The following is a 25,193-nucleotide window of genomic DNA, read 5'->3' as shown; positions in this document are numbered from 1 at the left end:
GGTGAACTCACTGGCGAAGAGGAAGAGGCGGGGACACAGCTGCCTCTCTCTTTGGCAGGAGGTTCTCCAGTACCAGCACGGGTGCCAGTTAGAGTGAGTGGCATTCTGGGAGAAGGCCTATGGGGGTGGGGGGAGGACCCTGCTGAGAAGGCAGGTGGGGTGGAAGCTGGGGGCAGAATGGCCAAAAGAGCAAAGACCAGACCAGAGACAGGGCGGAGGGAAATTGTTTTTTTGCCCTTGGGTGGTGGCTTCTCCATAAAGGGGGTCTGAGTCACCAGGGAAGACATGGATAACAGGGATGGGCTTTTACATCACCCTCCCTTACTTCCTCTCCAGTCATTTGGTATTTTTGAATTCTTCACCCATAGTCCCCTTCTCCTGCCCCCAGCAAATCTGGCTCGTGTGTGTGTGTGTGTGTGTGTGTGTGTGTGTGTGTGTGTGTGTGTGTGCGCGCACACGTGTAGTCACGCATATTTTTCTATATATGTACAACCCAGTCTCAGAACAATATTAGCTGAAAACAAAGGAAACTGCTATGCTTTGGCCGATTTTGAACTACAAAAATTGCTTTTGTATATGGTCAGTGAGCTGGGGAAGCAACCCAAATAAAAGCATGGGTAAAAGTCTTTATCCTACTGAGTAATGGACTGAGGAGTTGAACACTGTCCCCAGCTGTCATCATGCGTTCATACTTTGTTTGGGTCAAAGGGTCTGTTGTGAGACAGGGCTAGGGAAGGAAGGGTACAGAGTCTCTGGCTCTGAGCCATGGCAAACGGCAGGAAGGACATGCCCTGAAGTCAGGTGATTGATAAGCTGGCCTCAAGTGCTCCTAGCTGTCCACACACCTGTCTCGTTGGGCTTACAGAATCTCTGTACCTGCCCGTCCCCCACGGTCACTTAGGCAAGGCTTCAGAGGCAATGCCCGAGAGAGTTCAGTTGGCAAACACCTGGAGATCTTGAGAGAAGCCAGAAGCCCGACAGGGCCGCAAGGATGCTCATCCCAGCTCTCTGTTCTGCTTCTCTGGGTCCTGCCTGGTTTTCTGGCGCTTTAAAGTTTGTTGATACAGGACCTTAAATGCTCACTCTTTCAACATAGTACCATTTGAGTTACTCTCTATCCAATGTGGAACCTCGACAGATGGCTGCCATGGATTAACTACATAATGTTTGGAATCTATTGCCAGATGAAAACGTGGGCCCTTAGTTAAAGGCCATTGAGGCATTCAAGATAAGAAGGGTCAAGCATTAACCCAAATGCATGCTTCTGGAGGTGCACATTCATGGAGCCAGTCCTGGTTAGCTCAGAGGCAGAGGCCGGAGGCATCCATCACCTGGATCCCAGATGCCCTCCTGGGCCAGCCCCTCATGCCTTGCTGATTTCCACTGGGTTTACCGAAGGACTTTGGTACAGGAAGGAACTAGGAACTGAACATCAACTTTTTTTTTCTTCTTAGTGTTTGTGCTATCAGTGTTTTCTTTAGAAAGCATTTCCCCACTTTAACTTCTATCAGATTTAGTGTATCTGGCCTTACGTTGAGGTTGAATTTTGTGCATTGTAATAGGTATGGATCTGTTTGCCTTCTTCTACATGCAGAGATGTCCAGTTTGACCAGCACCATTTTTTGAACATACTGTTCCCCCCCTCACTGTATATAGGTTACTTCGTAAAAAGACAAAAACCAAAAAATAAAACAGGTGTCCACAGATGTGTGTATTCATTCCATTGATAAACATGCCTGTTTATGTGGCAATACCATGCTGTTTTTATTACTATAGTTCTGTAGTACAATTTGAGATCAGGGATGATGATACCTCCAGCAGTTATTTTATCATTCAGGAGTAGTGTGTGTGCACGTGTGCGTGTGCATGTGCGTGTGCATGTGCGTGTGCGTGTGTCTGTGTGTATTTGTGTGTGTGTGCGTGCATGTGTGTGTGTGTATCTGTGTGTGTATGTGTGTGTGTGTGTGTGTTTCCATATGAAGCTGAAGCTGTACATTTTCTGTGAAGAATTATTTTGAAATTCTGACGGGGATTGCATTAAATCTGTAGATTGCTTTTGGTAGGATGGCCATTTTTACTGTATTAATCCTATCGATCCATAAGCATGGGAGATCTTTCCATCTTCTGATATCTTCTTCAATTTCTTTCTTCAGTGAATGCTAGCTTTTTTAAAGGAGTTGGGCGGCCCCTGCTGGGTACAAAGAGGCATTGACACCAAACTCTGGAAACCAGTGAAATTGTGATTTTTGGGGGGAGGTAATCATATTATTTTGGTAATTAAACAGGAATATCTAGTGTTTCATGTATCTAAGGTCTCTAATAAGAATTATCTCAATTCTGTCTCCATTCTAGAAATAAGACAAATGAGAAAATTCCAAGAATTCTGATGGGATTTTCTAGGGCACTAATGTAGCCTTTGGAAGGACATAGGTTTAGAAATGTGACAGTCTGGGTTGGAAGACACTTATTATTTGAGTGACTTGTCTTTTAACCTGCAACGAGCTAATTTTAACTTGCAATGACATTAAATTTTAAGTTACCGTCTCCTGTTCAAAGGGGGACAGTGACACCCAGCTGAAAAGAGAAAGCAAGGCTGGAGATCCTCGAGCCACGCAAGTGTTCTATCTATTCCAGCTGCCATTGTTACTATACCACGAAGGGGCGGGTCTAAGCCGGGCTTCGGATGATGGGCAGTTCCTGGACTCTGGTTGTTTTCTTGGGGCCAGAGGCTATATCTGCAGGCCTGTGTCTGGCTCCAAGAAGTCAGTCCTGCATTCTAAGACAGGGCTCACACTACATATGAGTCTCTTTAGAACCATACAGCCACAATCCAGGGTTCTCATTGCAGGAAATACTGTGCAGTGAGCAAGCCTGGGCAAGCCTACCTGGAAGAGCTATCCCAAGTTCCTCTGCTTCTACCTTCACCTTGCTGGTCCAAGCCACCAGCGACCAGAATCTCCTTCAGTGTAAAGTTCTTTGGTTTTTGCACTTCCTGTCTTTATGAAATCCGTACATTATGGCAACTTACATTAAAACAACAAACAACAACAAAAACCAAAGCTGGGTGATGTCCCATGCCTTTAATCCCAGCACTTGGTGAGTTCGAGGCCAGACTGGTTTGCAGAGCTAGTTCCAAGACAAGGGTTATACAGAGAAACCCTGTCTTGAAAAAATGAAACAAAGCAAAAAGACCAAGCAGTCCCCTAGCTCTGATCAAACTTTTCAATGACTCAGGAAAATGTTGAGACGCCTCTTGTCCACCCAGGTCCCTTGCTTGTAACACCAGTTCCACTTAGGGCTTTGTGCAGTTTTTGCTCTGTGGTCAATAGTCACCTCTCATCATGTCCCCTGTCCACTCAGCTCATACGTCAGGTGTTGGTGCACAAACTCAAGGCGGGCATAAGAAATGTCACATTTTCTTTAAAGCAAATGAAATCTATTTGAGTCTACTTTGCTGTACCCCAGCAATACCCCTTTCTATATTTTTTCACCCATTCTCTAGCCACGGTGTCTCTGCGTGTTGGCTGTCGAGGGTACCCAGGTCATGTCCTCTGGAGTGCTGTGTTGATACTGTCTCCAAGGGATGCCTGGAAGCCAATAACTAACAAGTCATAGCTGTACCTCTGTCCCAAAAGTGAGATCTGGATGCCATAGCAGTACCTCTGTTCCCAAAGTGAGAGCTGGATGCCATATGATCCAGGGTCCTTGTGGGATCAGGCTGAGGCTCTGCCCTGAAAACATTTCTTGCTCAGCTCTCCCTGGTCTGCCCCACTTCTTCGAGGCTTCTGGAAGCTTCTTGCCTCATCATACTTGCACAGGAAAACACCATGAGCTCTGCTTCTAGGGGCCCAAACTCGCTCCCATCCTTTATCCTTTCTAGATACATCCGATTTGAATATATAGTTTGTACAGTTATTAGTTTAATATTTATATATCCCTAAGTAAACAAAGATCCCATAGAAACAGGAGCCTTTTTTTTTTTTCATTCATCTTACTATGTAGCCCTGGGTGACCTGGAACTTGCTATATAGAACAGATTAGCCTCAAACTCACACAGATCCACTGGCTTCTGCTTCCTGAGTACTGGGATTAAAGATGCTTGGCTCCCTGCTTTTTTTTTTTTTTTCCATTGCATATTACTAGCACTAAGTATAGGGAATACTATATGTGCTCCTGAAAAACCCAGACCTAGTATCTGAAGGTCCAGAAAGAAGATCACTTCTCTCTTTAGTGAGACTAAAAAGAGTCAGAGATCCACTCCTGTGGAGTGCAGTGTATACTGGGGAACTTAATGCCAGAAGCATGCTTCCTGGGGGCAGCAAGCCCAGGTGGCTCCTTAAATTTGGGCAAGAAGGTGGGGGCAGATTTAGGCTTAGGATAAAAATGACTTCATATAAAGTCACGTAGGATAAAAGCCAGGGCAGGAACGTACATGGTTTTTCTCAAGGTAACATGCAAGGGTCAGGTCCATCCTGGGAGCCAGGGTCTAGGTATAAAGCTCCAGATGACAAATGGTTTTTATCTACTTAGAGTTTGCTAGAGAGCCTTGCAGGGAAAACCAGCTGGGGTTACTGGGTACAGTTGTAATGGCTATGATTCAAGATGACTACAATAGTGTCAATCTGAATTCATGCATACAATGGAGAAGGTGCCAGACGCCAAGGGTCACAGAGCCTCATAACCTCTATCAGTGGATACTTTCCCCTCTGGGTGTTTGGGAGAGAAAGCCACCCTACAGCTTCAGCTTGTCTTCTCTTGTTTGTTCCCCTCAAATTCCATAGTCAATCAGAGTTAGCAGTCTCTGGCTGGCCCTGTTTAGGTCACTTAAGCGGACATAAGGGACCACAATTCTGTTTTTATCAGGTCAATCTAGCCAATCAGGTCATTCCTGGGCATGGAGGTCTGCCTCAGATGAGAGCCAGAAGCCAATCAGACCAACCAAAAAGTGTCTTAAAGAGATTATATCCCATTTCAGTCAAAATCAAGGTAATACTCTCATTTTAATGGCACTCCAATGTTGCCAGGAAAGGCTAGATGTCAGGTCCAAAAGAAACTCGGGACAAAGAGTTATCTATGGTCTTATTAGCATATCAAAGCACTCGCTGGCCTCCAGGCTCCCTCAGTATCACAACTACCTGTGGTCCTTCCCACCCTGCCCCCTACCCTAAACTTCAGCTCACCCTCCCCACCCCTACCCCGCTTCTCATTCCCTTATGACCCTAGGCTAGGCTTCTCTTTTGTCTCCTTTCTTTGGGTTGTCTCCTTCTCTTCCTCTTTCTCCTCTCTATCAAGTCCAGTCTGCCGGCCATTTTCAGAATAACATTTTCTCTCTCTGCTCTGGACCCTTCCAGATACCTCTGGCTGTTCTCTCCTATCTCCAGCAAAAACCTTCCCTTCAGCCATACCTTGAAGCGGCCGTATCCTCAGGTTTTATGTCTGATGCTGAAACCCTCAGTTTATACACTGGATTTATTTTTTATTTTTATTTTTATTTTATTTATTTTTTTTTGATACAGGGTTTCTCTGTGTAGCCTGTCCTGCCTTGGAACTCACTCTGTAGACCAGGCTGATCTCAATCTTAGAGCTCCACCTCCTGAGTGCTGGGATTAAAGGCATGTGCCACCACTGCGAGGCTCAGGACTGTATTTTTTTTTTTAAATTAACTTTTATTATTGATCCTTTGCCATTTTCCTATCATGCATCCTGACTGATCGCACCCATCTTCCCCACCCATCTGCCCTCTGCTCTTGCAACTTCCCCACCAAAACAAAACAAAATTGAAAAGAAAAAACAAAACCCAAACCAGACCAACAAAGCAAAACAAGAAAGAAGAAAGGGAAAAAGAAAAAAAAGGAGTTTCATTGTGGAAGCTGTGGTGTGTCTTCATTCTTCAGTCCTTTTGTCTTCGTTTGCAAGTCAGTACTGGATTCTTTGAGTTTTTGAAGTTACCTTAGTTGAAAATTTTATCCCCAGACAATTAGATAACTGTTTGTCTAGTGATTGAAGGGATGGATGGTGCCATGGGTCTTAACTTCTGATGATTCCTAGGCAGCGCCACTGAGGCAGGTGAGCCTACATGTCTGCGGGTCAAAAGCTGCTACAACCAAATTCCTGGTTGAAACTAACTGTACATGCTGAAGAGATGGCTCAGAGGTTAAGAGCATGAGATGCTCTTCCAGAGGTCCTGAGTTCAATTCTCAGCAGCTACATGGTGGCTCACAACCATCTGTAATGAGATCTGGCGCCCTCTTTGGGTGTGCAGTCAGAGCACTGTATACATAATCTTAAAAAAAAAAAAAAAAAAAAAAAAAAAGAACAAAAGAAACTGTACATGTAGCTCATTTGTTTTGAGATACACTCTTTCTTCTGAAATCTATAAAGACAAAGGCCAGTGAGGGGCGAGAAGAAATGTCCAGTGGGTAAATACGTATGAGTATTTTGGCAAACTATGGATTCTTTTTTTATGTAAGATTTATTTTTATGTGTATGTGTGTCTTTGCCTACATGTGTGCACATGCACCTCACATGTGCAGTCTCCTCAGAGGCCAGAAGAGGGAAGGGAACCCGGTGAACTGGGGTCACAGACAGGTGTGAGCTAATATGTGGGCACCAGGAACCGAAGCCAGGTCCTCTGCAAGAGCACCAAGTGCTCTTAGCACTTGAGCCGTCTCTCCAGCCTCAGCAAGTTCTTCTGTACATCTAGCACTGGCTGCTGCCTCTGAGGTGTTGTATATTTGAAGGGGCGCTGAGATATGAGCTGCCATTACTGTTCTGAATAAAGGGGTGCTCCATTCAAATGGAGACCCTTGCCAGTGGCACAAGGCAGCAACCACAGACAGGGAGCAGAGGGAACCAACAGCTAACTGGGATTACAAGCACACACCACTATGCTACCAAGCCCAGTTTTTACTGGAGTCCTAGGCATCAAACTTAGGTCCTGACTAAGCCAGCCCCTAACTCCTCAGAGATAACTTTTTAAATCTGTACATTTATGCAAAGTCTGAAAACAGTCTGGGAACCTCCGGAATGTCCGTCATCAGTGAGTGGGGTGGGGTGAAGGGTGGGGGTATCCGCTTGAGGCATGCGGAACTACAGGCTACTTCCACCCAGACGCTTCCAGGTTCGGAAATACAGGTCTGTGATTCTCTTCCCGTCTGGCTTCCTCTTTGTCTTTCCCACTCATGGTTTCAACTACCTGAGCCAGAGGACACATGGGAGTAGCTGGGAAGTGGTAAACGTTGACAGGAGCAGAACTGGAGCGAAAGGCAAATGTTTAATCGACTGTGTTCAAACACTAGTGAGTGAATGACTAACCGTAGGCTTGAGAGCCACATAGTCTGCATTCCTGAGAAGTCTCAGTTTCTCATTCAGAACATTTTCACACTGCGCTCTGCTGCTAAAAAATCAAGTGGGCGTATGTTTTTGAGTGTTGATTTATTACTCAAAGATCTGAATTTGGAGAGAGAGAGGAAACATGCTTTATCTACATAGTTTTGAAAACCCAATCCATGGGAAAGAAAGCCAGGGTCAGTTTCCAGCCGGTGGGACGTTCTCGTGGAGGCACTGCAAGGCCAGGTCTGTCCACTTCATCTCCTGCTCTTTCACGGACTCTGTGGTGCCGCCATTGTCCTGCTCAGGCTCTGGAAGCTCACTCTGAAAGGGAAGGACATCCACAACAGCCATGAGAAACGTGTCTTTCTGTATATTTTTGAGATGAGTCTCAGGTAGCCTAGGCACTGTTTTTGGTAGGAACTGAGCCCAGGGCCTTGCGGATGCTAAGCAAGCGCTCTACCACTGCGCCACATTCTCAGCCAATCACCTTGAACTCTAGCCTATCTTCCTTTGCCTCCCAGGAGCTGGAATTACAGGTGTGGACCTAGTGTTGAACAGTTACTTCTGAAAACACAAGAGCATTAGGAATTAAAGCCTGTGAGGTCCTGAGAACAGCCAGCATAGCTGATATGCATATTCTAAACAAAGAGTCAAAATAAACAGATATATGGAAAATACCAGAGGTTCTGTTCAGCGTGGCTTGCTTCCCCTTTGGACACTGTGACTCTGGTTTTCTTAAAAAGGCAGAAGGGCTAAGGGCAGAGACTGGAGCCCCAGACTACTCTTCATTTGCTGGCTTATTTGGGTGAGGTAATTCAAACTCATGGGGTCTTGATTTCCCTTCTCACAAACGGAAGGAAAAAAATAGCTTTTTTCACGCCTCAGACTTTGGTAAAGAGAGAATGAGGACCTCAGATCGGTGCTTGGCACCGTGGAGGGTGTCCAGTGCTCCATGGCACTCGCTAGTATGAGCGGCTGAGAACACAGACAAGAGCCAATGCGGAACCTTTTTGAAAGTGCTTTAAAGGCAAATCAGATTTGCTGGAATGTGTTTCTAAATATAGGACATGTATCAACAACAACAACAACAACAAAAAATGCTACACCCAAAATGCTTATGTGACAATTAATATGGGCTGGATGAGGGACACAAAAATGTAACAGTCGAGACCTCCCCCTAGTGGGAAAACACAGTAAAGACCAACTCACATCCCAATAGCTGTTTTCTAAGTGATAAGCCATGGGACCGCATTAGACAAAATCTGGTATCCTTTCCTGATATATGTGAATTTATTACTGCTGAATCTGTGCTGGGCTCCAGAGTTCACCATGTATTTCTGTGCAGTTACCAGAAGTTACACTTTGTGTTAGCAGACTGCTGCTTAATATTCAGTTAGGATTTCCCACTGAATTCTTGTCGTCTCCCCCCGCACCCCCACCCCCCCCTACCCCCCACCCCGCCCCAGGAAAGGGTTTCTCTGTGTAACAGTCCTGGCTGACCTGGAACTCGCTTTGTTGACAAGGCTGACCTCAAACTCACTGAATTTCACTTGCCTCTGCCTCCCAAGTGCTGGGATTAAAGGCGTGCGCCACCATTGCCCGGCTCCCACGGAATTCTTGTTTTTCCTCTTTAAAATTAACATGTAGTTAAGTGGTATTTATCTACAATCTGTACAAACGTATTTGAATGGGACCAGTGAGATGGCTCAGTGGGTAAAGGCCCTTGCTGCCAAGGCTGGTGACCTGAGTTCTACATGTGTGTCACAGCACACAGGTGCACACACACACAAGAAAAACCCAAATGTGTTTGCATCTGTTTTACAAACATATATTGACATTTAATATTCCTTATACAGAGCCAAAGAATTGTCATTTTTCTTCATTCCCTACCACAGAGATGGTCCCTTAATTTTTGTGTGCAGAGTTCACGTCGCCACACTTCTTGGTGGTGTTCTGGCTTCCCCCCTTGCCTAGACTGCTGCACTGCAGTACCCCCTACTTGGGGCCCCTTGCCCTTTCTTCTGTCAGGCTGTCTCCATCTATGCTGTGAACCCCACTTTCTTTTTTTAATTGATTTTTTAATTACACTCATGATATTCATTAAGTACACTCATGATATTAATTACATTTGTGGTATTCATTGATTACACTTGCAGTATCCACTCCATAATTATATTTATGATATTCACTAATTACATTGATTGTATTGATTTATTACATTCATGATATTATGTCCTGATACTACTGCCCATTTGTGGGGTTTTTCCATCACACAAAACAGAGATTCTGTCCTTAGGAAATCATTGCTCTGTATTCCTTTCTTCTCTATCTTGAGATAACATCTGATCTTTCTGTCTCTATTAATTTGTATTGAATCCCACTTTCTGAGAGACAAATCTGAGCATGGCAGCCTCACTCTGCAGACCTTTCATCCCTAGAGCCTTCGAGGAGGAGACCTAAGTGGGCCACAAACACCCTCTCAAAAGCTGTTCCCAGCTTTCTGCCTCCGAACTACCAATGTAACTGCTGCCCCCTGCTTCGCTGTCTCCCACTGTGTTTCAGACCCTGGGCCTGTCACACGCCTCTCCTCTCTGCGTCAGTACCCTATTTAGCACCGTTAAACTTCTGGTTCTTTCGTAAGCATTGCATCTTCTCCGAAGCATTTCTGCTGCATGCCAGCCAGTAGGGAAGAGAGGACACACATGCTCCTTGCTCCTCTTCATGATTCACTTCACTTGGGAAGCAAGGACACCCATGCTCCTTTGTACGTGATGCACTGAACTCATGCTTGGCTCACCTCTGGCTTTCGATGGGGTGACACCACAACATGGCTCCGAAAATCTAGGTTCCAGCCCTGGAATGACCCCTAACTAAGGTGGTTATACCAGCCAGTTCTCTGAGCCATGAAGGGATGAACTAGCTGTTCTCCAGAGGCTTCTAGATTTAGAGGATGCCACGGCGTGGATGTCTGGGCCCTGGTATTTCACCCTCCTGCCCCCATCAGCCTCCACTAGCCTTCCCCACATTACATCTCTGACTCATTGTCCTGAGTTCGGATCACAACCTACCAGTGGGATCGCCACATCCTCGTATGGCAGCTTGTCCTCCCGCCAAGCATCATCAATCAAATCCAAGATCCTTCCATCTCGTTGTACCTCGCTGTCCATTTTCCTGCAGCTTTGGTCTCGTCAGTTCTGTAAGCCAAAGAGGTCATTTCTTCAGCATGAGGGGACCGTAATCCAGAGGGGACCAGTAATACCAGGATTCCCCATACTTTTAGCTTGAAACTGGTTTTGTTGTTGTTGCTTTGTTTCTTAACACCACCCCAGGAAACAAACATAATCTTATGCGGGGCAGGTGACAACATAAAAGACCACAGTTCCTTTCTCACTTCAGCTAACAGGTGCTAGATTGTGTCGAGATGCAGTCTAGTTGACAGACAAGTTCCTAGTGTAACAGCAACGCCTTTCTGAACAAAGCCCTGGAGGGCACTGTATCTAAATGTAGCTTTCTTTACAATCATATACAATCTTTCCTTGTTTGCAAGGCCTTTGCCAGTCTCTTCTCCAGCTCCTTCAGCCCTCCCCCATTATTTGGCACAAATTTCCAACTGCCTTGGCTCAAACCTCGCTGTTCTTAAGGCACAGGAGCTCAGGGAACACGCAGGGTGACACTGAGCTGGAATGTGTGGAGTAACCGACCATAGACCAGCTGCTAATCCTTTAAAGCAGGAACAATGTGGGCAGCTGGGCTTACCCGGAAACCACTTCCTTTCTTAAACATCATCCATCTCAGTGAGTTCGAGGCCAGCCTGGTCAACAAAACAAGTTCCAGGACAGCCAGGACTGTTACACAGAGAAACCCTGTTTTGAAAAAACAAAAACAAAAAAACCCATCCAGACTGAGCTCTGAAAGCAGCATGCCATGATCAGCAGTGGCAGTTCAAAAACAAAAAAACCCATCCAGACTGAGCTCTGAAAGCAGCATGCCATGATCAGCAGTGGCAGTTCCACATTCTGTGTCCCTCTGGGCTACCTCTTCCTTGTCCTCCCTCCCTCTCTCTCTTGCTTTTTTATACAAAGTTTCTCTGTGTAGTCCTGGCTGTCCTGGAACTCACTCTAGACCAGGCTGGCCTCGAACTCATGGAGTCTGCCTCTGCCTCCCGAGTGCTGGGATTAAATGCGTGTATTTAATGCGTGACTGGGCCCTCCTCTTTTTTTTTTGGGACAGAGTTTCAAACTCTCTCCCTTAAGCTTCTAATCCTCCTGCCTCCACCAATGGGATTATAGGCGTGTGCTATATCTGCTTTGTGAGATTCTGGGAATTGAACCCTTGTGTATACTAAGTAAGCACCCTATCAACTGACCCACATGCCCAGCTGAGGGGGACCCTGCAGGTGTCCATGCAGGGAAGCAAACTGTGAAGAGGTAAGAATGAAAACGCAGTTCAGACTGACTGCATCAACCTGAATCAGACTTGGGGAGTCTGATGCCAGGTGGTTTATTCCCAGCACATTTAAACACAGCATAATCTGGAAACAAGTTCCCTGGTGTAATACAATCCCCAGTGCACAAAGAAGCGTAATCAGAGCAAGACTTGACTCAGGGTACATGTCATTTCTTCCAAGAAGATGGGTTCTAGAGACAGGCTACTTGTACTAGCTTAAGGGCCTAAGGAAGGGTCTGGCCAGGTCTTGTCATACAGCTAGCATGGAGGTCATTTGGGCTATTAGCCACCTCTGGCCCTGGTTGGGGGAGCTTGGGGGAGCCTCTGGCTTGATTTGGCCTGGCCCAGCAGATAACGCAAATCACCAGGCCATTAATCACTTCCAATTCCCTCTTCCTCCTAAAAAAATAATAATAATTACATTTATTTGTATATGTACATGTGGAGGTCAAAGGACATCTTGGGGCAAATGGTTCTCTTTTTCACCAGGTGGGTCCCAGAGTTGAATTCAGTGCCAGGCTTGGCAGAGAGTGCCTTTGTGCCACTGAGCCATCTTGCTGGCCCTCGGCAGTGCCTGGTTCAAGTGCTCGGGATGCTTACAGATCCCTGACTACAGAGCATTCCTCATTTTCCTCCTGAAACAGTTGTAATCTAACTCACAAGACTGGTCATCACGGAGCACTTCTGGGTTTCCAGCTTCCAAGTTTGCTCCTTATCACAAACCGGCCCTACTGTGTCCCCTGCTACAAAGTGGCAACCCACAGGCCTTGAAACCACTAGGGCCAGTGGTTGTCTCAGGGACTCTTCCATTTCTGAGAGAAGGGAGACTCGTGTAAGAAACATCCTTTGGCATTGGAGTCTAACTTTGCCATACAGGTATGCGCTTGCCTCCAACAGTATTAAAGGCAAGCTAGCACTCTCTATCTGGTTTGGGGGTGGGGAAGGGCTTTAACTTGAAAAGATTAGACAGAAGGGGCCTGGGAGACAACTCAGCAGGTGAAGTGCTTGCTCTGCAAGCAAGAATACCCAAATTCAGATCGCTGGCACCCACATAAGAAGCGGGGCACAGTGGCACACACTTGCCATCCCAGAGCTGGGAGGCAGAGACAGGAGGATCTCTGGGAGATTGCCAGGCCAGTCAGGCTAGTTGAACCAGAAAGCTCCAGGTTTAGTGAAAGATTCAAAGAGGAGGTGATGGAGGATGTTGACCTCTGGCCTCCACCCCCCCCCCCCACGTCTAGGCACAAACCTCCTCCACCACCATCGTTCCCTGTACACGCACACACACACACACATTAAAGCAAAAGGTGGCCAGCTCCTACTGCCACCTGGGAACCAGGTGACGGCTTAGCATTTTTACTTGGATTTAACTGCATCTAGCCAGTGGATAATGCAAAGCTAGCAAAAGGATCCCATCTGCAGAAATGTATAACTAGTCCTTCCTGTCAGTTCTGGTCACACCTGCAGAATCTGACAAGTTTTCCTACTTTCCTGTCACTCCTTTGTTCTTGGAGCTGTGCCTTGGGCTACACGTCACACTTCCTCTGCTGATTTTCCCAGGTCTTTACAGATTGCTGCTTTTTTCCCCCTGAAGTGTTCTGACTTCCCTCGAGCTTTAGTAGACTTTCTGTCCTCAAATGCTTGCTGTTGCCTTAACTAATGTATGAAACAAGTTAGGTCAGCTTTGTGACTGATTGGCAGGGTACTTTTGTCTTCAGTGGTAAAGTATAAAAGCTGTACCAGTGATTCCCAATCTTTCCACAAGTTGGCCTCAATATTTTGTAACATGTCCCTCTTCTACACGCTTGCAACCTGGCATGCCTTCCATCCACCTCCTGCATTTCTTCCTCAGCATGCTTGGCCATCCTTCCAAACACAACACGGATGACAGATCTTTGGGGGAGGCACTCAGGTTCTCCCCCTTTACACGAACTAAGAAGCAAGCACAGTAATGCCCAGACAACGGCCACTGTCCCAAGCCCTTACCGCACAGCAGAAACTCTCCGGGCTTTTTAAACCTATTTTTTACACACGTACTCTTCTCTTTCTAGCCCCCCCAAACCCACCCCCCAGCCCGACACCCTCAGTAATACAAAATCTTAGCTCTCAGGCTGTCTCCTTAGACGCCAGGCTGAGCGCAGTTCCCTTCACCAGTCCCCTAGATCTCTGGGCACAATGCGTGACAACAGGGTAGCCTCTCACACTGTCTAGACAGCTCTTTCCAGATAGTAGACGAGCGCGTTTTATGCATTTTCGAAATCTACAGCTTTGTAAATCTATTTCTAAGCTAAAAGCACGGCTCCTATTCTAAAATTGGTCCTCGAGGGCCACCATCCTGGGTCACTAGACGCAGAGTCGCCCGCCGCCGCCGCTTCCGGCCCGAAGGCTTGGCGCTACCATATGCGGAAGTGCAAAGGGGAGGTGGAGCGTCGCCATGCGGGCTCCCTTGCACTCCGCGCGGCGTGCCATGAGGAAGTGGCTCTGAAGGCTGGCTGAGAGCACCTGCTTGCGCCTCTGGAAGCACCGGACGCCCGGAGCCTAGGGCGAACGCTTGGCCACCCTCCGAACCCGGGCCGCTGGCGCGAAAAAAATTCCCCTTACCCACAGAGCGCGCATCGGCTTCCTCCCGGCCCCGCCCTCCTGCGGGGTCACGTGACTCGCGGCGCTCTAATACCCCGTATGTGGGTGAGTCCCTTCGCGGCTGCGGGAGGCGGGACGAACGTCAATTTGTTGTGACGCGTGCGCGCTCCCGAGGAACGGCGAGCAGGCCTGGGGGCGCGCTCGGCCGGGGACGCGCTCTGTAACCGCCTGCGTCCCCAAAAGACGGGCGAGCCGCGGCTTGTTGTGGGGTAGACGCGGCCCTGGCCACCGCGGTGCCGCTAGCCTGCAGGCCGCATGGCCCGCGGCCGCTGCCCATCGCTGTCCATCGCTGCCCGCCTGCAGCCAGGCCTTCTACTGCCCGCCCGCGGCTACCCGGGCGCAGCACCCCGGGGTCTCTCCGACTGCTCCATGTGCGGCTCCGTGCTGGCCGGCCAGGTGCTGCGGCCTCGGCGGAGGCGTGCGGGAGGGCGGCAGGCGGCGGGCTGCTGCTGCAGCTGTCGGAGGACCAGGCTTTTGGGTTAGCAGCTCAGCGGGAAGCCCGCGGGCTTCCCTGGTAATGTTAGTATGAGAGGTGCCAAAACTTGGCGGGAACCCGGATGCAGAGGATTTGCAGATGGCCTCGTGCCTTCAAGTCAAGCATCGGAAGGAAACAAGATTGGTAGAGTGAAAGTTTTGAAAGGGCAGTTCCATAATGCTTTAGTCACGGAGACACTTGACAGTGAATCTGGACTGCAAATAGGGCTTTTGTCCTTGATACAAAACCCGTGGAGTTAGAGCAAACTGTTGTTTCATTTAAAGACTGTACACTTACTTGCCCAAAGTATACCCTCCCCGCCCAGCGCCTGCTCTCCATCAAAACAGGGTCTTATGAAGCCCCGATTCTGCACGCCTTTAATCCCAGCACTTGGGAGGCAGAGGCAGATGGATCTCTTGAGTTCCAGGACAGCCTGGTCTACAAAGCGAATTCCAGGATAGCCAGGGCTGTAACATGTTACACAGAGAAGCCCTGTCTCGGAAAAACCAACATCCCTCCTCCCCCACTTCCCCAAAGAAGCCTTGACTGGTCAAGAACTCACTATGTGTAGACAGGCTGGCCTCCAACTCTTCAGAAATTGGCCTGTAATCTTGCGGTGGTGGCGCACACCTTTAATCCCAGCACTTGGCAGGCAGAGGCAGGCAGATCTCTGTGAGTTCGAGGCCAGCATGGTTTCAGGACTGCCAAGCCTACACAGAAAAACCCTATCTCGAAAAAGCAAAACAACACAAGTTTTACGGTATAGATATTGTTAATTATGCCAATGTTGCTTCCTCCTATGGAGTTGTAGAGGACCTTTACTTAGCCTAACTTCCTGCCCTCAAGTCCTGTATAGGAGCTGACGGTAACATTAGTCCCCACCCCCTTACTGTCATAGCTAATATGTTCCCCACCCCTCTCACTGTCATAGCTAAGGTGCTTCCCATGCCAAGGGCTAGATTTGCTTTTACAAAACCACAATACTATTTTTATATCAGTACAGATTTATGGAAAATACACAGTGTCAATATCCAGTGGGATCAGGTTTCTTCAGCTACCCCATATGTGCTTGCAATACCTTGTTTGGACCACAGTTCTGCAGAGAACTGTTTGCTGCATATGGTTGCTAGGCATTTAAATCCTCTAATCAACTGTTTTTACCTCCCTTTTCTCTTTACCATTTAAAATTTAGCTGGTTGAGTGTAGAACATGTGCCTCTACTTCCTCTATGGCCTCCCCTCCACTGGCTAAGTCTTGAATTCCACTGCCCAGTGTGGTAGTCATCGGATAGCCATGCTATTTTAAATGAAATAAAAGTTTGGTTCCCCAGTTGAATTAGCCACATTTGAAATGCCCAGCAGTCACAGGTTGCCTAGTGGCTACTGTTTGAGTAATGCAGATAAAAATGTTTCTATAATTACAGAAAATTCTGTTGAAATACAATGATCAGAAGTGTTAGATTCAACTTTTTTTTTTTTTTTTGGATGGGAGGTGCAGGAAAAATGCCATAGGTTTTATATTCTGAAAATTATCTGTTGCGCCGTTCGTTATCAGGGAGACATGCAATGTCTGAGTCATCTCATTTGGGATGTTGCAGTTGAGCTGTGTAGTGGTTCCTGCTCTGTCAGCTCAGTTGACCCACCATGAAATTGCTCAAGGGTCTTTCAGTTACTAGGGAGGTCTTTCCTGGCTAACAGTGCCTGGGGCTCTTACTGCATGATGGCCACAGCATGGTGCTTTCTGGTTTTGCCATGTCTTAAGTGCTTGCTTAGCTGGCACTCTTGCAAAGAACTTGCCTTCCACCACTGACTACCCGAAGTTCAGTTGGTACGGGAATGGCAAGAAAAATGCTTAACTCTGTTCCTTTCTTTTCAGACGACAGCAATGAATTGGTGGCCTAGCAACCTCCAAAGGTAACCTGAAGGCCTTAGCTTTAAAACCAACAGGTAGACTTTAATATGTTTAAAGCTGTGGTCTAGCAACCTCCAGAGACAACCTGAGGGCATTACCTTTAAAAACAAACTAAGAGACTTTAATGTGTGTAAGTTTTTTGAAGATACTGCAATTTTTTGATACCCCAAATTGTTTTGTTTTTAGCCCACTGGAACCCTTCAAGACCCATAGTTTTGATAGCTTCCTTTTAGTTTTGCTTTAGCTGGGTTCTATGTAGTCCAGGCTGTCCTTGAACTTGCTCTGTAGCCAAGGATGATTTTGAACTTATGATCCTCCTGCTTCCACCTCCCAAGTGCTAGGATTACAGGTGTGAGCCACCATGTCCAGCTCAGTACTGCTTCTTTTTCTTTTTCTGTGTTAGTTATCAAACGTCATCACAGTCCCTATAAAACAACACAAACCCAGACTTAGCTGAGGCAGGTTAGCTTTAGCCCATCTCCTCCACCATGATTATTTCCCTCCTTAGAGGTGTAGTGTTTCTTTCTCACTTTGTTCTTCAGAAAACAAGCACCCCAAGGCAAACACACTTCCTTCTTTCTACTGTTTTGTATCTTGCTGTTTTTACCTTTTAACAGATCCCTCCATAAAGGATGTAGTGACTGTTATCTCTTTTTTGTAGCTTCATGTATTCCCTCAGTGAATGAATATGTAGTGAGTTTCCTACTTTATAAATAATGCTGCAGGGAATGCCCTTTATATATCTCATTTTGTATTTTTCCAGTGTGTAAGACTGAGCATCTTTTCATTAAACTAAGAACATTTGCATTTCCCTTTCTGTTCTGATTGTTCCCATCTTCTACCCATTTTCCTATAGCTCTTTTTTTTTTTTTTGCTTTTTGTAAGTTATTTATATGTTTAGTAATTACCTTTTGTGATAAAACTATTTCTTTCTTTTTTGTTTTGTTTTGTTTCTTCGTGTATCCTTGGCTGTTGTGGAACTCGATCTGTAGACCAGGCTGACCTTGAACTCAGAAATCCTCCTGCCTCTGTTGTGGCATTTTTCCATTTAAAAGTTTAAGTAGTCATATTTCTTAGTCTTTGTAATTTTACTTTCTGATTTTGGTCACAGTTTGGACGGCCTTTTAAAACTTTCATCTTTATTTTGAAAAATTTCTCTAGTTTACAACCCCCCAACCTTTAAAGGGTGGGGTTTTTGTTTGTTTGTTTGTTTGTTTTTTGTAAACAAGGAACAGTGTTGATTGTTCTTTCCACAGAACTTTGTAATGATAGGAATCCCAAGGCAGGCAGAGTGACTGCACACCTTCTTCTCCTTTAAGGTGCTCCTTCTCTGAGCATCACACATTTACACGTTTACTCATAGTTTTTTTTTCTTTTTGTGTTCCATTTTATAGTGTGATCTTTGGTGTATACGTTGGATATTTCCTCTTAACCTGTAAAGAGAAAAAGTTAAACTAGAGACCTATGGTGCCTTCTGTCCTTTAAGTCCAATATGCTAATGAATTTAAAAGATTTGCATGATCAGGCCTCCTATTTCTGTTCTCCCCCCCCCCCCCCCCCACACACACACACATACACACTTAAAGCATGTGTTTTCTGTTCCTTGGACTTGATAAAAACCTGCATCCCCTTTAATCATTCAGGGCCAGATTTGAGTGACTGAAAACAGCCTTTGAAGGGACACTAGCCAACTCGAGCATGTGGCTCTGGCAGGCCTTGCCCTTCTCTCTCATTCTCTCTTTGTTATTAAAAACCATTAGATTACATTCCTAAAGACAGCAAGGTCTATTCCCTCTTTTGGCCACTTCCTCCTCTTGAGACTGACTACTAAGGTCCAGCTGTCAAAGTATTGAAGTCTAGCAATCAAAAGCACCCTATGGCTCACCTAATTAATATGCCCAATTAAAATTAAACACCTCATCCTAACACAGGGTTTCCCCTTTTACCTTTATAAACCACCATTTGCCTATGGGGCGCGTCTGTCTCCTCTCTATCCGGAGGCAGTCTTTTGTTCTCTGGGACAAATATCCCTTCCCCCTCTCCCTTGTTCTCCTCCCCTTCTCCCTCATCCTCTGACTCCTGTCTTTGTCTCTTATTCCCTGCGCTATGTCCCTTTGGGGCAAATAAATCTCCTTTGTGCTGAGAACTTGGTCTTGTTGGGTCCTGAGCCCATAATTCCCCTTTCAGCCTTCAGCCCAAAGGCTGTTGTGAATTCCGAGTTCTGCCTGTTGTTGGCTGGCTGTGCGGCCCATGCTAGTGTTTGATGTTAGTGGTGAGGAGTGGCCGACCATCAGACAGTTTCTGTGAAATCTGTATTGACTGTTAGGAACTCAGGCTACTCTGCTACACAGCCTTGTGTCACATGGCACCATCAAAGAGGAAACAAGTAACTTGTCTGAAGTGAACAAAGGCCGTGTTAGTTAGGGACACAATCATGTGGCTGGGAGAAACTGAAGACAACCAAATGTCCACAAGAAATCTGAGTCCTCGAAGTTTGTCTGATCCTAGAGAATGGAAACTGGTGCAGAGGGTGTTGCTCAAGAAACACACCTCACATTCGAAGGCTTTTTTTCAGGGTGTGTTGCTGGTCTTCTGTGCCTGTTTTAAACTAGAATTTCTTTGTCTCAGCCCTAGGATTTCAATTTGAGCGGGTGGCTCTCCTTAACCTGAACAGCTTTATCACAGTGCTGCTGCCACCTAGTGGCCAAGAGGCCTTATGCTTCGGTTTTATTCTGTTTCCCACTGAGAAGGCAGAGCAATATAAAAGATGGCACATTGCTTGCACTGGAGAGTCACACTGCCTGGATTTGAACTTCAGGAATATAACTTGTAGCTTTACATAGTCAAATCATCTCACCCTCTAAGTGTGTTTCCTCAAAGTGAGAGCACCTGTCTTTTTTTTTTTCTTTCTATTTTATGTGCATTGCTGTTTGGTCATGGGTTGGTCCCCTGGAACTGGAGTTACAGACAGTTGTGAGCTGCCATGTGGGTTCTGGAAATTGAACCCAGGTCCCTTAGAAGAGCAGTCAATGCTCTTAACCGCTGAGCCATCTCTCCAGCCCTAGCACCTGTCTTTTATGAGATACGGAAGATAGAAAGTGTGAGAGGCAGGCAGATAGTGAACAGTCAGTAAAGTTAGCATCTGTTATACACATTGTTAGTTATTAAAAATGTGATACGTAAATGCCAACAAGCTGTATATTATTAAGTAGATTACTATTTAAGAATAACATGACCTTAAGAGGTAAAATTTTAGTAGGAATAATTTTGAGAAATAATTATAAAGATGAAATTAAGACTTCGGTAGTTACTGTTCATACCTTCATTTTACAGATGGGAAAACCAAAGTCTGACAACACCTAGCTGGTTAGTTGCTGAGCAGAACTGCTTTATGGGCCTCTGTTTAGTGTTGAGTGAGCTCTACTGCCTCCCAGTTCTGGAGCAGAGCAAAGGCGGGCCTGTGTGGTGTAATTTGACTGTCACTGTGGTTTGGAAGAAAGTGGAGTTGAATGTAGGGTCCTTTCCTGTAGGGTTTTCCTTTGGGTCATGGTGAAATATATCAGAACACTCGCTGGAGGCTGGAGGCAGGAGCCCTCCGCCACATTGTGCACGAAAGCCCACGGTCCTTGTTAGGATGTATAGAACTAGGCACAGATACAGCACACGGCTGTGCTTGTCCAGTCTTCTAATCTCACCTCTGTCTCGGGAGTCTTCTGTGTGTCTCTGTCCTACATTCATTGCCAGGGGATGGTGAACATTTTTGTTTCTTTTTCAGCCCCACACTGGGGTATTCCTTGGGAAGGAGCATGCCTTTTATTATTATTATCTAGAGAGCAGTTTGTACAACACTGAATGTGTTGAATAAAGTAACTACTTCCCTGAGAAATACAATTTTTGGTAAAGCGTTCAGACAGAGGGACTGAATATTTACGCCCTAGCCTTCGGCTAATTCAGGGTTGAAACTTTGAAAGTGTGAGGAAAGAGGACAGTTTTCTTTTTTAAAATTTATTTTCTGTGTATAAGCTTTTTGCTTGCATGTTTATCTGTGCACTACACACGTGCCTAGTGATCCCCTAAAACTAAAGTTATGGATAGTTAGGAGTCGCCATGTGGGTGCTGGGAATCAAACCTGGGTCCTCTGCAAGAACTACAAGTGCTCTTGATCATGAAGCTTTCTCTCCTGCCCAATAGGATACTTTCTAAGGAATGAAAGGTGGTTTGCCAAGCCACATTTTGAGGATTTATGAAGACGAGAAACGTACCACACAACTCAGGATGCTTCTGAATTTAAGGGTCTTTCTTTTTCTTTTGTGTGAATTTCCTTTTCTGTCTCCTCCCTTTGTCCTTCTTGGCAGTCCTTCGGTTGTAACAGTCTGCACAGTGGGGGAAGGGGAGATGGGGTCAGCCCAAGGCATGCAGCACTGCCTTGTTGAAACACTGGTCTCAGCTCTCCACTGCAAAGATGAGTCACATTGGGTTTCTGTCCTCGAGAAACCAGTGGTCTAGAAAGGAAGAGGAGAGGGCAAAACCTTTATTTTCAAATTCTGTGTAATTTGGGGTGAAGAATGGGGGGATGTGTCAAAGACAAGGAGTTGTGAGGTGCTGTTGACCTTGTATTTATGTTTCAGGGAACAGAGGATGATGCAGGAAGTTTTCTCTGTTTTGGAGTCAGTGGGGTCTAGGGCTGACTTGGGAGCTTAATTTTTTAAAGACTTCCTTAATTTGTTTTATGAGTATGGGTGTTTTGCCTGCATGTATGTTCATCATGTGCATACCTGGTTGCCTGCAGAGGCCAGAAGAGGGTGTTGGAGCCCTGGAACTGGAGCTACAGCTGTGAGTAGCCATGTAGGTTCTGAGAACCGAAGTCTTCTGCAAGAGCAGCAAATGCTTTTGACTACTGAGCCATCTCTCCAACTCCTGACCAGGGAGTTTGACCTCATTATAATGGCTCTAGTTTTGAAAATCAAGAAACATGTGCTTAAAAACAAACAAACAACCCCCCCTCCCGGTGCTGTGTGAGTGAAAACCGTTTTCCTCTCATCAGTGTCCCAGTTGACTCCTCTCACTCTGTCAAGAGGTCTGTGTGAATGTCCCTTGAGAGAAGATACTTTCTGCCCTTACATTCTTCAAGAAGTAGCCTAGAGAGGGTAGAGGGACTGCCCAGTAGTTAAGAGCATTCACTGTTCTGAAGATGACCAGAGTTTGGATCTTAGCCCCCAGATCTGCTGGCTCCAATGCCTCTGGCCTCTGTGGGCACGTGAACACCTGTGTACACACCCATGCATAAACACACATAGTTAAAAAAATAAATCTTGACAACAGAAACAACAAAAGAGAGAAAGGCAGGCGTGGTGGTGCTACTCAGGAGGCAGAAGCAGGTGGACCTCTCTGAGTTCAAGGCCAGTCTGATCTACATAGCATAGCTGGTTCAAGGCCAGCCAGGACTACATAATGAGACCCTGTCTGAAAAATTAAGTTAAGTCCAACAATAAATAAAACGGCCTAGAATAATGAGATGTTTTATTGATTTTGCAGGGTAGTGTCAGAAGCAATTAGGATTTGTTTTCTTTTAGAATGTATTTGGTGCTAGCATTTCTTAAATGATATTCCTTGCTTGTACAGCCATCTGTGTTTTCTCACTGTGACTCTTTGCTGTCACTCACATTAGGTTGGAATGTTGGAATTCAGAACAGTGACTTTTCTCTCTCTTCACCTTTCCTTTTCTTTTTTTCTCCCCAGTTGCCAAAACAAAGGAGATTTGGCGATGGAGGCTTTGTTGGAAGGAATACAAAATCGGGGGCATAGTGGGTAAGTTTGCCTTTGACTGTGAGCTTCTCGGTGCAGTTTAAAAGCTCATCTGGTTCTGCTAAGCAGATACTAAGCTGAGCCACTGCACATTTGTGGATGGCATCCCTCCCTACATCATTTGGCTTAGCAGTACCAGGGTGTACTCTTGCTCCTATCCTAGCCTGAGTTTTCTCCTGCAGCAGCTCAGAAGGAAGGCATCAGTAGGCTGAGAGCAGTGAGGTAGGCTACAGTGTGTTCCCAATAACAGTTGGAAGAAATAGTTGCAATAGATCTTGCTCAGTTGGAAGAAATGGCAATAGATCTTGCTCAAGGATGAATTTCTTGAAACAGCTTTTATTTTATTTATTTATTTTTTTTAATAGTATCTTTTCCCTGCACAATAGCCCATTTGCTGCCAAGGCCATTCATTTTGGCTGAAAGAGATATGACCTAGGCTTGCCTGAATTTTTCAGAAGCATCCCTAAAATATTCCACAAGACTTGGTTAGTAGTAGTGAAAGTCTCACTTGAAGAGCCAGATGTAAAACATCCATCTGTGTTTCACCAAGTGGCTTCAGCTTTAGGGTACTCCTTAGAGGAGAGCAAACTATTGTGTGGAGTAAGCAGCCATAGTATATGACAGCATGGAAAGCAAAGGCGCAGACGTCCTGCTCTTTGCCTCCGTGGTCTTTCAGTTCTTCAGATAGCTTCAGTCTGTGATATTTTTATCTGTGAAAGATGAGAAGGCACTTGGACATAAGTTGTGTTTGGTCTGTCGGTGTTTGTAGGGGATTTTTAACATCCTGTGAAGCAGAACTGCAAGAGCTCATGAAACAGATCGATATAATGGTGGCTCATAAGAAATCTGAGTGGGAGGGGCAGACGCACGCCCTGGAGACTTGTTTGGACATCCGTGATCGAGAGCTGAAGACTCTGAGGAGTCAGCTGGACATGAAGCACAAAGAGGTAAAGTGGTTGCTTGGCTCTTCCTGCTACTGTCACCTCTGGTTTTTAGATTAAACAGGGCTCGAGCCGTGTCCAGGCTTGACTGTGATGCAGCTGGAGCAACCCCATGTCCCAGTGCCCTTGATTCACTCGTGATAGTTGCATCTTTTGTACTAAACATGTTTCTTAAGTGTTTGTTAAAAGAAAGCACTTGTTCACCAAGTTAGTTTCTTTTTTTTTCTTTTTCTTTTTGGTGTTTATTATTATATTTATTCTTTCCTTTAGGAGAAAATATTATGAAAGTATAATAATATTAATATTTATTTCAGGGGCCCTTTTTACTTTGGACACTATATATAATACACACCTTATGTAAGAGAACATCAGAGGAGACTAGGGATGTGGCTTTGTTAAGTGTTTACTGTGCAAGCTAAGGCTCTGACTTTGCATCTCCAGAGCTCATGTAATGAAGTTGAGTGGTGGTTACCTTTGTAACCTAGCACACACAGAAAGTGGAAGAAGGGTTACAGAGTGTCTGCATAACTTTCATCCTATTACATGTCCGTATGAACATGACCAAGTTTAAGAGGGGTTGGTTTTGTCTTCACTTGTAAGGTTAGGTAAAAAACAAAGTTGAGGACTGGGGGTACAATGGAAGAAGGACACCCAATACTGGAAGGGAAGCAGGATCATTGCAGGTGGAAGCATTGTCTCTAAGTTCCATACCAATTAGTCTGGGAGGGAAGGACAAGGGCTGTAGGTAGATGCTAACCCCAAACCTCATGCTTATTCGGCCAGACTTGCCTATGTGGGATTTGCCCTCATCAGGGCAAGTTGGCTGCTATGCCCTGTATACTGCCAAGACTGGCAGCATGAAATTGTGACTTTGGATACTGTATACGTGTATGAAATTTTCAAAGAATTAAAAATTATCTCCTAGTGGTTGGCCATTTGCACTTAGAGTCAATATCACTTAAGCAATATCGGCTCTATCAAATTTAGATTTCTGCAAATTGTATTTGCCAATCTAGAGTTTATTCTAAAGCTTAGGTAGATTGTTTTTAAGAACACAGTTTACACACAGACAGGGAAGGTGATGAGAAAACACACCAAATGACAGTCACACTGGATTAACAAAAGTAACAACAACCCTCCTCCCCCAGCAGTTTGGTGGGACTGGAGAAATAGGTCAGTGGTTAGGAGCCCTGGCTGCTCTTTTAGAGGACCCAGGTTCAATTCCTAGCACTCATATGGTGGCTAACAGCTGTCTGTAATTCCAGTCCTAGGAGATCTGACACCTTCTTCTGGCCTCCATGGGCACTAGGCATGCATGTGGTGCACAGATACATGCTGGTAAAACACCCATACACATAAAAGAATAAACAGACAACCAAACAAATGACACAGTTTGAGTAGACCCATCCATGCTCCTTTCCTGGGAACTACCTTGGCTTCTTCACTTCCCCTGGGGTAAGACAGAGCAGTTATACGCTGTTATTGAAGTGACAGTGGTTTCTTGGTTCAGAAAAACCACAGTACATGTTGATTTCTAAGTTGTTTATTTTGTTAAAGTCTATCAAAGAAACTCACATTTGTGATTGTTAGACTATTTCTCCATTCTGAGGCTAAGTTTGAACTTAATCCTCTGTGGGGCGTTT

General features: G+C 45.7%; 2 protein-coding genes across 12 annotated transcripts in view; one reads left to right on the top strand and one right to left on the bottom strand.

Moving 5' to 3' along the window:
• Positions 1-7,417: 7,417 nt before the first annotated feature.
• On the bottom strand, positions 7,418-14,521 carry Anapc13 (anaphase promoting complex subunit 13). 4 transcript variants are annotated; one of them, XM_076576928.1, is made up of 3 exons: positions 14,386-14,521; positions 10,401-10,528; positions 7,418-7,653 (listed from the first exon to the last, which is right to left on the bottom strand). In XM_076576928.1, the coding sequence occupies exons 2-3, from the start codon at positions 10,497-10,499 to the stop codon at positions 7,528-7,530; spliced, it is 225 nt and encodes a 74-aa protein (XP_076433043.1). In that variant the 5' UTR covers positions 10,500-10,528; positions 14,386-14,521; the 3' UTR covers positions 7,418-7,527. The 4 variants fall into 4 exon arrangements, with proteins under 4 accessions (XP_076433043.1, XP_006978718.1, XP_042137444.1 ...); XM_006978656.4 differs by having other exon boundaries at positions 10,401-10,526; positions 14,380-14,498; XM_042281510.2 differs by lacking the exon at positions 14,386-14,521 and adding an exon at positions 13,981-14,114 and having other exon boundaries at positions 10,401-10,526.
• Positions 14,284-25,193, top strand: part of Cep63 (centrosomal protein 63) — a 45,745-nt gene continuing 34,835 nt past the window's right edge. For 2 of the 8 annotated variants that reach the window (XM_042281508.2, XM_042281504.2), the window contains exons 1-4: positions 14,466-14,814; positions 16,769-16,806; positions 22,544-22,612; positions 23,379-23,556. In XM_042281508.2, coding sequence (XP_042137442.1) covers positions 14,674-14,814; positions 16,769-16,806; positions 22,544-22,612; positions 23,379-23,556 — 426 coding nt within the window. In that variant the 5' untranslated portion in view covers positions 14,466-14,673. The other 6 variants (XM_076576925.1, XM_042281507.2, XM_042281506.2 and 3 more) reach the window with 5 other exon arrangements.

Source organism: Peromyscus maniculatus, chromosome 7 (genome assembly GCF_049852395.1).
Source record: "Peromyscus maniculatus bairdii isolate BWxNUB_F1_BW_parent chromosome 7, HU_Pman_BW_mat_3.1, whole genome shotgun sequence".
NCBI classification, from domain to species: Eukaryota; Metazoa; Chordata; class Mammalia; order Rodentia; family Cricetidae; genus Peromyscus; species Peromyscus maniculatus.
The sequence above is the reverse complement of the archived record's forward strand: the minus strand, read 5'-3'. Positions and strand labels throughout refer to the sequence as shown.

What these genes read in the sequence shown, in the direction of transcription:
- Anapc13 (XM_076576928.1), bottom strand. Translation starts at nt 10,499, where the DNA reads ATGGACAGCGAGGTACAACGAGATGGAAGGATCTTGGATTTGATTGAT. An exon ending in AGGATGTGGCGATCCCACTG is followed by an intron (nt 7,654 to 10,400) that starts GTAGGTTGTGAT and finishes CTTCCCTTTCAG; the next exon opens with AGTGAGCTTCCAGAGCCTGA.